This window comes from Notolepis coatsorum (genome assembly GCF_963971535.1).
Source record: "Notolepis coatsorum genome assembly, chromosome: 1".
NCBI classification, from domain to species: Eukaryota; Metazoa; Chordata; class Actinopteri; order Aulopiformes; family Paralepididae; genus Notolepis; species Notolepis coatsorum.
The window spans coordinates 212,402,935-212,416,175 of record NC_140165.1 but is presented as its reverse complement, the minus strand read 5'-3'; the positions used below and the strand labels follow the sequence as shown (position 1 = coordinate 212,416,175).

Here is a 13,241-nt window from a genome sequence, read left to right as displayed (position 1 = left end):
CCACGCTCATAACAAGAACATCAGCTATTTGAGTGACAACCTACGAGTGGCATAAAATGTCTTTGCCAGATCTTCTGATTGTCAAACATGAGCTTCTTGTTATTCCCGCCCTCCTGATTTTCCATCGACTCCAGTGCAACACAGCCAAGTAAATTCAAATTCAAATTCAAAAACTGGTTGCGTTTGTTTTCCTCGTTGGCAAATGACCTCTCAGTGGCACAATTCGCATTATGGGTTAAAAAAAATAATATTTTTTTTTAAAGGATGCGTCTGATGAGTTCATCATGAGATAAATAAGGCTTCTTGATCCACTCATTGAAACGTAGAGAAGTCCGAACAAGTCTAATGGTAAATTAAAACCTGTCAAAGAAACACGGCGCTGTGTCAAGCGGTAGGTCCTGCTTAAACTCCCGGGAGAACTGGTTCTTTCATTGTTAACATCACCTCCCCTCCCCTCCCCCGGTCTCGGTTTCTTCTGCGTCGGGCCCCTGTGCCCCCCCCCACGCGGCGGTCAGACGTGGGTCTGCATGCGCTTCTGGAGAGGCCTGGTGAGGTCCGAGTTCTGAGAGGACTGGGAGTAGTGGGAGGAGGACGAAGCAGAGGCCGACGCCTTGCTGTCCTTGTCGAACTGCACATAGCCGTCCTGCTTGCTGTAGCTGCTGACGCTGCTGTCGCACTGCGTGTCGATGAAGGAGCTGGAGTCGCTCAGCGAGCCCCGCTGGAACTCGCGCTCGCACAGCTCGATGGAGCTGCTGCCCATGCCCAGCACGAAGCGCTGGCTGTAGTCGTAGAGGCGGTTGGGGCCCGCGCCCAGGGTGGAGTAGATGTTGGTGAACGACATGCCCGTGGGGACCCGCTGCTTGCCCAGGGTGGCGCTGCTGGTGGGGTTCCGGACCTCCGCGGTCTGGTTTCCTGCCAGGGTGATGGTGGGGGTGTGATGCTCTTTGAAGGTGTTTACACTGTAGTAGCCATTGGTTGGGTCCTGTTGGGAGACAGTAGAAACCATTAGGAAACCGCAAGAAAAGTTTGACCTTTAAGTTTCTTAATTATAAGCAGAGCATGCAGTATGATAAACAATGACATTTTATTATTGTTATTTTCTTTTTTAACAGGACATCTCTACGAGGGTGGGTACCATCCCTTCGTTTATCTGGATTAATACTTTTCAAAAGCTTACAAGAGCCACGGTCAAACTGGCGTTAATTACCTTTCAAATTGGCAAATAAATAGGGAAACGGGCTGCTGCGCACGTCATGTCAGGGAAAAAAGCAACACAAAATGGCAAAACAGCAAAGCTTTAGCGTTAGGATTGGGCCATCCCCGACATGCCTTAAAATCCCGTTACTTGTTAATTAAGCGGATAGTACTGGATAGTTTACAGTTTGGCGTCCAACATGTCGCTGCAAATTTCACTCACATACCAGCTTTTTAATTGGACCTGAGGTTGTGCAAAAAAAAACAGACGTATCTGCAATTCCATGGATGCACAGAAACGGCTTCTGAGGCCACAGCTACTCTGCCCGCTGTCTGTCTGCCGGGCTCAGCGCACTGTGCTGTTGCTAAGCGCTCGAACAGATGTGTGTGTGTGTGTGTGTGTGTGTGTGTGTGTGTGTGTGTGTGTGTGTGTGTGTGTGTGTGTGTGTGTGTGTGTGTGTGTGTGTGTGTGTGTGTGTGTGTGTGTGTGTGTGTGTGTGTGTGTGTGTGTGTGTGTGTGTGTGTGTGTGTGTGTGTGTGTGTGTGTGTGTGCGTGCGTGCGTGCGTGCGTGCGTGCGTGCGTGTGTGTGCACGACACGCACAGGCACACATCTTGCGGGTGAATGGATCTGAATGTCAAGCCTCGATGATTACAAAGCCAAATCCCAGAGAAAGAACGCTAATCACAGCCTATGACAACCTGAGAGAGTCCTCGTTATGCTCGTCATTATCAGACAGCAGTCGGGGAGTCGGTGTGTGTCTGGCCTTTATCTCAGGCCCCGTCCCCAGCGTGCTCTTCCCATGCGCTCTCCCATCAGACAGGACCAGAATAGCCATCCCCGGTGGGAGCAGCAGGTATGCAGACAGACACACACAATGGAAGAATACCCCCCCTGTGTGACTGCTGACGAGAGCATTCATTTGTACGATGGCATAAACAAACAGGACAAGATTTTGTTTCCGTGCTACTGATTGGCTCTGGCACGCCTCCTGAGGACTGGGACGTGAATCATCTACGCTTAATTGCTTGTGCAAAGGCACAGACGCAGATATCATCTATAAGTGTCAGGGATGAGATTTAAAATCTTCCACCTCTTTCTTCCGATACCTTTCTGACACGTAGGTCACTAGGGCTGGGGGCAGAGTAAACCCATACATACAGCCAGGGGAAGGTATCGCTCTGAGCTCGTCTAATTGAGGCATTTGCATGAATACCAAACCGTCAGGTTTCTTTATTCTCTCTTATTAGGGGGGGATCACATGCTGGCACTTTCATTGGCCTAGTTCAATAAACTTTCCTCACACGCACATTAGCCTATATTGAAATAATGAGAATATTTCTATTTTCATCACGCATGAAAGAAGCTATAGGAAAAGAGGGAATATTACAGGGCGCTCGTCTCGGTCCTCTATCGGTGTAACGTTAGTGTATTCATTAAAAACTTGATAAAGACCAAACATGAAAAGGTAAAAGATGATTAAAAAACAGATGCGACATCTCTGGTTCATTAGGTCTGTAGTGTGCAGTTGAAATAACCTGAACTTGACGCGTGATGCATGTCTATATGGGTAAAAATACCTAACATGTTAATATGATAGTGTCTCACATTGTCAATAGAAACCAGCCTTTCACTTAATGCAAGTCACATCACGCTGCTGTCAAATACTGTACGAGGCTGTAATTACTATATGAAATGGGAAATTAATGGTTTGGGTTTTACAATTGTTAATTTTGTTAAGTAAACACTTCTTTAGTAATTTGGTTACAGAAAAAGGGCAAATTCTTATTTTAAAAGTACAACAATCACTCAAGGTTTGCCAGAGTGTGACTAGTGAATATTACAAAACATGAAGTGATTACTTACCTGCCGAGAGATCGCTCACTAGTCATTTCTATTTTCTAAACCATCCATCAGTTTCAGAATGACATTTTGTTTAACATTTTCTATCCAATGCATTTTTCAAGAAATGCTAAAAGACAAGTCATATTCACAGTACAAACACGCAGGGTTTGAAAACACACAAGTCATATTCACAGTACAAACATGGAGGGTTTGAAAACACACAAGTCATATTCACAGTACAAACATGGAGGGTTTGAAAACACACAAGTCATATTCACAGTACAAACACGCAGGGTTTGAAAACACACTGTAACCCCCCCCCCCCCCCCCTCATTGTATACTAATATTAGAGAGACTCCATGCAACACCGTAAAGCAAAGCACCATGGATTTAATAGTTGAGCTTTCGGTACAAGACCTTCTTCAGAACATGTTGGAGAGTGGAACAACACAATCCAAATACACTCCAGTCTGGAGGCGTGAACGAGTGTAGACAGGTGTACTCAATTAGCAATCAGCAAGTCTTATCAGTTATCAGGCATCGTCAACACAGAGTCATGAAGTATGAGTATGTGTATGACATGGAACATAAATTGGATACCAACCACTTACAAATACCAAAGAACAGCTGCATGTTGTAAAACAATACCTGAACATAAACATGACGACCAAAACATGGGATATCCTCCTTGACACAAAATGTAGGCAGGATACATAGGCAGAGATGGTAAGAACCCATCCACCTAACCGACAGTACATTCTACAAACCTTCCACCTCAACCTGCCATAAAGTAAGATTATCATAATGTAATTTTGAGTGCATTGTTGTAAACATGTTGTATTGTGATAGTATGGTAAAACACTCCAATATACAGTAGCCTACATTGGTCATAAGTCATGTCTTTTTGAGTGAAACCTAAAACCAAACTGACTTTGCGGCAAACTGTCCCAAAATCAACTCACCTACTGCATGTGTACTGCTGCTGCTCAGCATCTATTTAATGGTCCGATTTTAGACTTAATCATGTATCTGATGTCATACATTAAATTGTCTCTTATAGAGTTGTGATAGGGAATTCATACATGTATATATTATTGGCTCTTGGACTTTGGAGCTTCAGGGCCAGTTACCATCTGATTCTTTGCACCACCTTTGATGATGGCCTAATTAATCAAATTAGACCACTAATTGCATTCATTTTGCCTGTGGTCTCATCCTTGCCAAAGCAGGGGCAGCAGGAGAGAGATTAATGCATCTCAGCCACATCGGTCCCTGAGCTAAATACCTAGGATGTACCCAACCGATTGCCTTCAAGAACCAAATCCCTCTTATCTCCAATTTGTCCCTCCTCCTCTTCCTGTCTCTCCACTCTTTCATCCGATCACCACTTTTATCATGCCGTACCTTGATGTGCTGGTATTCCTTCTCTTCCTCCTGTAACACCTCCAGCTGTTTTAGGACAGACTCCTGCTGGAACTCTCCTCGTTCGACCTGCAGGGAAATGTGGAGGGATGAGAAACATGATGAGTTGGCGTTGGAGCTTCCCGACTTCTTTCATTCATAGTCTACTCCAGAGACATCCTTCGATGGAAGGGATATTTCACACACAAAAAAAAACTCTAGCATCATTCAGACGTGTTTCGTGCCTTCACTTGAGGGTGCTAGTAGCGAGAAGCATAAATAATGTATTTGTTAATCTCTTTCTTTTTTTTCTTTTTACAAAATGCAGATGTGTAAGTTATCTAAGCTCATTCCCATGCAGGAACATTAACTCTCATTAATTATCATGGAGGAAAATGCAATCCAAGACCTTTGATGCCCTCAGGCCAATTGCATGAGAATTGCCGCACTTATGCAGTTCCCAAAGAGAAGGCAGATGTATTTATATTTAACATGCATGCATATACCGTACAGTAGTCTTATACAACAACAACAACAACAACTTCTGCAGCAGCACCTATACAGTGTCACACTCTCCATAATGTACTGTTGTAGAGCCTACAGTACTCCACCCATAGGAGTAGATAGCATTATATCTAGATATATCTTAGATCCTATTCCACTCATAGGAATAGATAGCATTATATCTCAACATGTCTTAGAGCTTATACTATGTCCACACCTTTCTGCTTTATTCATAAAGGGTCTTATCGTACAGGAACCTGCAGTACTATTACAGCTACCCAGAGGATAATTAGCATCCGCTATCTTGCTACAAGTATCTAGAGGAACAGAAGGTAAAGAGCTGGTGTGACACTCACACTCACCATCAGTTGTTTCATGGAGGCATGCTCTTCATTCTCCCGTGCGGTGTTGTGGTCTTTATGTACTATTTCCACGCGGATGTCATTTTTCGCTGACACAACTCCTTTCAGATCTGGCAGGAAGAAATTATTAACGTATTTTAAATTGCTGGACAAAAACCCCTGCTGTATTCATTGATACTTATAACCCCCCCCCACCCAATACATTTAGCAATACTAGGGAATTGAGCTAAATCCCCGGGTTCGGTTTGTGAGAGCTTCCCCTTCCCCCGAAACAATACAAAGCATTATGAATCAATTCCTGCCGGCACAAGATTATCTTTATTTTAAATTTGTTTGCATCCCTATGCAATCTCACACAGCCTTGCACGGTGGCTCATTCTTTTTTGGGGGGGACAATGCTTGATTATTACTTTCATATAACAAAGTCTTACTTTCTGTCTTAATTTTGCTTGCAAGTTCTCTCTGGTGAGCACAGATGGAGACGGGAAGTGAGGGCATGACCAGGTGCGCATCCTCTGTGGTATACAGACAGTAGACATGCTGAGGGGACTGAGGGCTGTGGCGCACAAATACCTTCTGCTTGCAAAATTTGTTCCGACCTAGTTCCTGGTTGAAGCTAACGTGATAAACATAACACTATGGGAAGGCGATGAATTTACATTTCAAATCGTCACGTGTACAATCAGGTTTCTACTATGTTTATTGCACAAAAACGGACCGGCTTCATAAAGAAAGCTGATGTTTTCGCTAACCAGCTTACTGTTAGCTAGCGAACTTGGCTAGCGGTTCTGCTAAGCTAACGTATATCGAGCTGACAAACTGACGTGATGATAAGCGGTGGAAATGGTTGTATATCGTGAGCTGATGTAGGCCTACATGTGCATGTGACAGCAGATCGATGTTACCATTTTGAAATGTAATTACAAAACGTGTTAGTACATAATGTTAGTTTATGAGCCGTAAGTCGGTCGGAACAAACTTTGCAAGCGGAATTAATTTGGCACTACACTGGTAGTACAGTATGGCGTGGAACTCGTTCTCGGTGCGTAATTGGTTCCCTTCCCCATATACTGTACAAACATTATAAACGAATATTATACAAAAATCTAATACAAATCTATCTATCATCATATCTACAATGTGTACATGTCAGAAACAACCATTTATACCATAGTTCCAGTTTGATGTAATATTGACTTCGTATTGTCTACCAAGTCTATAGAAACTGTTGCTTTCTGACATAAACATATTCTATTGTCATCTATGATGATAGATTAACATTTTGAAATGCAAACATCAGCTCGATAACATTCGTTTATAACATTTATACATGGAAGGAACCGATTTCGCATCCGGAACAAATTTTGTACCACAACAGTTTTTGGCAACGGTTTTCTAACCTGAGTTAGGTGGAACATGAGGTGGATGTGGGTTGGAACATTACATACTGTAGGATGGAGGCAGCTTAATAAGGGAGAGCATTCACACTGAGATTGCGCGACATGAGCCTACAGTCACATTCTGGCTATCTTTAAAGGAACCACCCCAAAAATGACAATTTGTATATCAATTACTCATTCTCTTCCGGGTCGCCCCTCATGGCACCGTGATCTAGGGCGCGGTAGTCATTCTGATCTACCCTGTATGGGAATTTTTTGGCGGAGGGACACCATTTTTTGTGACCATATTAGGAAGACCCACCACCACAAGCACAGCAAGTATTAGTCTGCAGCTCTTAGCGGAACTCTATAAAAGCCTCCGTCGACGCCGGGCAGAGTTTTTTAGTATTTTTTCCCAGAGCGAAGGAGTCACAGAATACATTTCTCCATGGAATCAACGCGCGTTTGAGAATTTCAAAAACTACAGTGTAAGTACTGTTTATAGTAATTTGTTGGACTTATTATAGCATTCGTTAACGTTTATGACCGTCTATAGTGTTTGTGAGATGTTTTTCCAGAGATTCTGGTAATATTTTCCACTCCAAAAGCTTGTTTTCAAAAGTACCGCTGTGTACCTATATTTTCCCCCAGGCTAGTAGGGGCTAGCATGCATTAGCTTCTGAGCTAACGCGTGACACAATTGACGTATTTATTTCGCAAATGCAGTGTTTTCAAATAGCCACATTGCTGTATTTAGTGTATTCATTAGTGGGTCATATTCGTATATGTAACATATTTCATTTGATCAACCTAGAATTGACGACAAGCCCTAGCTGCTGGACGCTAGCTACCATGCTAGCATTGGCTATCAACACCAGCTGAGAGCCAGGGAGACCCAGGGCGAGCCACGCTCCTACCCTACCCAGGAAAGATTGGTCTAGATCGGCAGAGAGTATGGAGGAAGACAGGGCTCTATGAAGAGAATGGGGTAAGTTTGAAGAAATTTTTTAACACACACATGAAAGTTTTATAATTACCATCACAATATGTAAACAATCTTTTTTTTTTTTTTATCTAATCTAGTTTCATTAATTAATTCATAATTTTTTAACAATAGATGCTATTTCTAATCTGTCAGCTGTTCTATATTGCCAACAAGATTGTCTACATTCCATTCATTACCATAAATCTAAAATAAGCAAGGAAAGTGCTTGAAATGTTCAGGGAGTTCCTAAATGGGCCAGATGACCCAGAAGAGATTGTTTTTTTTCCTTGCATACGGAAACAGAGATGGTGAACAGAGAATCCAAACGTGGTAGTCATACTTGAACAGGCCAATTTTAACAACAAAAAAGATGTGTTTACCAACACACACTCAAACACATTAGTTTAAGCAAAAACCTTTTTTTCAGGATAATTACCACCTTCAAACGGGGTCATGTTACCGTGTTCATGGGAAGAGTCCATATGAGTGACCCACCATTGTGGTATTCACAACGTTGTACTGTAAGTGGGAAATTGTTAGCCTCAGCGGCTTAAGACGCATTGCCCAGTTGCCTAGCAACAGTGTCCTCACGACTCCATCCACTTGTTTACTCGACTTCTAATGTCAAGACCACAAACTCACAAGTTCCATTTGAAGGCAGCATTTATCCGGAAATGTTTTCGTTAGCAAGGTTTTAGTGAAAATGCACGTGCTTGGGAAGTACTGAGCATACAACTGGATAAACAAGACTTGAATCATACTGCACAATTTGTGGGAGAGTTTGTAAATGGATCAGGAGCGCAAGGCAACACAGGGTGAGTAATTGATATACAAATGGTCATTTCTGGGGAGAAGTGTTCCTTTAACTGAGGACCACGTCTTATGCTATGACATGCATGCTTCAGGACTCCTTATTTTCATACCATTTCGCCCAGGGTGGCGTGGTTTTAAAGGATGTAGCGGTGACCATTTATTATTTATTATAATTTATTCTCATCTCTAGATGAGGTCAGGGTTAGGCTGAGATCTCCAGTAAGGTCAAATTAGGGGATAGGTGCCCAGAGATGGTGTAGTGGTTAACACTCCACCTCTGGAACCATATATGTCTCCTGGCCTGGGTTCGAATCCCACTGGAACCCTTATCTCCACTATGTTCCTCTCAGCCTTCCGACTGTCTATAAACGGTTTATAAACATGGCGAAATGGTGTGTCGTGTCCGTGCATCTTTGGCTGAGGATAACGGCAGGGTAGGGGACACTTACTTCTCTGGGAACGGGTGCAGCAGAAGGCCCCGACGGTGCCCAAGAGGACTATGAATGCCACGAAGGCTCCCACCGCCACGCCAATGATGACCGCCACCGGGATGGATTCTGGACAGGGCAGAGAGGACATGTAGTTCATGCCGTATCTTGTATTTGTTGTGTGTGTGTGTTTGCAACTAGCAGTGGTGGAAAGTAAGTATTTTTACTTACTGAGTACTGAACATAAGTACAATTTTGAGGTACTTTTTGTCAGAATAAGCACTTTTAGTAGTTGAGTCTAGTGGTCCTTGTTGAACACAGTCCGCCAATGAGGACCATAGACACAACCACTACATGTTGTGCTTATTCCAATGAAATTCCCTTTCAGCTTCTCTGATTGGTTAGAAGGGGTAGCCTCTTTAGAACGGAATATCTCTGCACTGCTGCTCCCCTGGTCAATGAAACAGTAGACTGAGTCAGTGTCCATGGTAATAAGATCAAATTAATAATAATAAAAACGTTGAAAAAGTATGTTCAATATCAAATACCTTTCTACATTTACTTACTCACATTTACATATTTTTTATGTAAACTTTTACCAGAGTATAATTCTATCTGGGTATTTCTACTTGTGTAAAGAAGTGTGTACGTCCTCCATCACTGGCAGCTAGGATGTGATGAAGCCTGCAGGCGAACATCCATCTATATGCAGGCCCAGCTACAAAGGACACAATGAAGACCTGAGTCAACAGCCCATGTTAATGACCTTCTCTTACTTTAAATACATGCAACACAACTCAGTGATCTTCCCTCACCATTAACTCCTATTTAATATATCCATTCATCAATGTCACTTTCAAATGAGCAGCTTATATTTTATAATTTGCAATGAGAAGATGGAAAACAAAACGTCCCCAATGAAGTAGGGAAGGTACAAGAGGTGTGATAATTTATGTACATAAGTGCTGCCAAATAATAATAATAAAAAGGACTGTCTTGATAGGTACAAATAAATCCCAAATCTATTGTTGTTGTTGTTGTGTGGGGGCGCGACTATGCATATCATATATTTACACGGTAGAAGAACGTGTTTCGGGGCCACTGATTCAATTGACTCTGCTCTTGAGTGTGCTCTTTATCTTAACTAGTAAACACTTATTTTCAAGGAATGAATCAGTGTTATTAGTATACAGTAATAAATAATGGGCCGGCAATTCTGGAAAATGCCAGATGGGCCGACCCATTTATGGGTCACAAGGCCGGGGCTATTGTAAAACCAAAACAAAAAAAAACAAATTAAAGTTTTTTTGGCTCGCTTCTTGATGTTGGTCCAGACCATCTTATTGGGGAGGTTACATTTTCAAACGGGCTAGCTGGTGCTGGTATAAAGTGAGGAGTTGGCAACCCCTCCCAAAGTGGACCGGACCATGAGGTCAAGGGTTTAATGAGATCGAAAGTAACCAGAAAGAGTGGGAAGCAACAATGGAAGCGTGCCATTGAATGGATGGTCCAAAATGATTTGTCAAAGTGAAAATGTGGTGCTGGAAAACTCAGAGGAAAGGAGAGAAAAATCCCCAAAGTGTCCCACGTTGACAGAAGCCTTCATGCTTATGGCAACAGAAAGGATATTCAGTATTACTGACGGGACGGGACAGGAGGAGAGCGCAGTGATGAAACAGTATTTCTATTGTAGTGTCTCTTTTCTGCCGCACATGCTGTGTAGCAGGTTGTGTTTGCTGTTGCTGTGAGCTGTATGTGTGCGCGGTGAGCTATATGTGTGCGCGGTGAGCTGTATGTGTGCACGGTGAGCTGTATGTGTGCGCGGTGAGCTATATGTGTGCGCGGTGAGCTGTATGTGTGCGCGGTGAGCTATATGTGTGCGCGGTGAGCTGTATGTGTGCACGGTGAGCTATATGTGTGCACGGTGAGCTGTATGTGTGCGCGGTGAGCTGTATGTGTGCACGGTGAGCTGTATGTGTGCACGGTGAGCTGTATGTGTGCGCGGTGAGCTGTATGTGTGCACGGTGAGCTATATGTGTGCACGGTGAGCTGTATGTGTGCGCGGTGAGCTGTATGTGTGCGCGGTGAGCTGTATGTGTGCGCGGTGAGCTGTATGTGTGCACGGTGAGCTGTATGTGTGCACGGTGAGCTATATGTGTGCACGGTGAGCTGTATGTGTGCATGCTGAGCTGTATGTGTGCACGCTGAGCTGTATGTGTGCACGGTGAGCTGTATGTGTGCACGGTGAGCTGTATGTGTGTGCGGTGAGCTGTATGTGTGCACGGTGAGCTGTATGTGTGCACGGTGAGCTGTATGTGTGCACGGTGAGCTATATGTGTGCACGGTGAGCTGTATGTGTGCACGGTGAGCTGTATGTGTGCATGCTGAGCTGTATGTGTGCATGCTGAGCTGTATGTGTGCACGGTGAGCTGTATGTGTGCGCGGTGAGCTGTATGTGTGCACGGTGAGCTGTATGTGTGCACGGTGAGCTGTATGTGTGCACGCTGAGCTGTATGTGTGCACGGTGAGCTGTATGTGTGCACGGTGAGCTGTATGTGTGCACGGTGAGCTGTATGCGTGCACGGTGAGCTGTATGTGTGCACGGTGAGCTGTATGTGTGCACGGTGAGCTGTATGTGTGCACGCTGAGCTGTATGTGTGCGCGGTGAGCTGTATGTGTGCACGGTGAGCTGTATGTGTGCATGGTGAGCTGTATGTGTGCGCGGTGAGTTGTATGTGTGCGCGGTGAGCTGTATGTGTGCACGCTGAGCTGTATGTGTGCACGGTGAGCTGTATGTGTGTGCGGTGAGCTGTATGTGTGCATGCTGAGCTGTATGTGTGCACGGTGAGCTGTATGTGTGCACGGTGAGCTGTATGTGTGCACGGTGAGCTGTATGTGTGCACGGTGAGCTGTATGTGTGCGCGGTGAGCTATATGTGTGCGCGGTGAGCTGTATGTGTGCGCGGTGAGCTATATGTGTGCGCGGTGAGCTGTATGTGTGCACGGTGAGCTATATGTGTGCACGGTGAGCTGTATGTGTGCGCGGTGAGCTGTATGTGTGCACGGTGAGCTGTATGTGTGCACGGTGAGCTGTATGTGTGCGCGGTGAGCTGTATGTGTGCACGGTGAGCTATATGTGTGCACGGTGAGCTGTATGTGTGCGCGGTGAGCTGTATGTGTGCGCGGTGAGCTGTATGTGTGCGCGGTGAGCTGTATGTGTGCACGGTGAGCTGTATGTGTGCACGGTGAGCTATATGTGTGCACGGTGAGCTGTATGTGTGCATGCTGAGCTGTATGTGTGCACGCTGAGCTGTATGTGTGCACGGTGAGCTGTATGTGTGCACGGTGAGCTGTATGTGTGTGCGGTGAGCTGTATGTGTGCACGGTGAGCTGTATGTGTGCACGGTGAGCTGTATGTGTGCACGGTGAGCTATATGTGTGCACGGTGAGCTGTATGTGTGCACGGTGAGCTGTATGTGTGCATGCTGAGCTGTATGTGTGCATGCTGAGCTGTATGTGTGCACGGTGAGCTGTATGTGTGCGCGGTGAGCTGTATGTGTGCACGGTGAGCTGTATGTGTGCACGGTGAGCTGTATGTGTGCACGCTGAGCTGTATGTGTGCACGGTGAGCTGTATGTGTGCACGGTGAGCTGTATGTGTGCACGGTGAGCTGTATGCGTGCACGGTGAGCTGTATGTGTGCACGGTGAGCTGTATGTGTGCACGGTGAGCTGTATGTGTGCACGCTGAGCTGTATGTGTGCGCGGTGAGCTGTATGTGTGCACGGTGAGCTGTATGTGTGCATGGTGAGCTGTATGTGTGCGCGGTGAGTTGTATGTGTGCGCGGTGAGCTGTATGTGTGCACGCTGAGCTGTATGTGTGCACGGTGAGCTGTATGTGTGTGCGGTGAGCTGTATGTGTGCATGCTGAGCTGTATGTGTGCACGGTGAGCTGTATGTGTGCACGGTGAGCTGTATGTGTGCACGGTGAGCTGTATGTGTGCACGGTGAGCTGTATGTGTGCACGGTGAGCTGTATGTGTGCACGCTGAGCTGTATGTGTGCACGGTGAGCTGTATGTGTGCACGGTGAGCTGTATGTGTGCACGGTGAGCTGTATGTGTGCACGGTGAGCTGTATGTGTGCACGGTGAGCCGGTGACAGGGAGAGAAAGGAGATAATATCATTCAGCTATTTCTTCACCCGTCGTCATGACATGCATTTTTCTTCTAGCCTGCGTACGCCGTGATACATGATTAAGCCAGACCGAGTGTTAGTCTTCAGGCCTGCTATTCATGGTATTCTCATGGCATTTTCTTTTTTGCCATACTATATA

At 45.0% G+C, this 13,241-nt stretch overlaps 1 protein-coding gene across 1 annotated transcript in view; it reads right to left on the bottom strand.

Annotated features, from left to right (window-relative positions):
- Positions 1-511: 511 nt before the first annotated feature.
- Positions 512-13,241, bottom strand: part of LOC311243757 (kin of IRRE-like protein 3) — a gene marked incomplete at both ends in the record, with an annotated part of 153,026 nt that continues 140,296 nt past the window's right edge. The window contains 4 exons of the mRNA XM_084333099.1: positions 512-982; positions 4,443-4,529; positions 5,306-5,415; positions 8,932-9,039. Coding sequence (XP_084189225.1) covers positions 512-982; positions 4,443-4,529; positions 5,306-5,415; positions 8,932-9,039 — 776 coding nt within the window. The remainder of the gene's footprint in view (positions 983-4,442; positions 4,530-5,305; positions 5,416-8,931; positions 9,040-13,241) is intronic.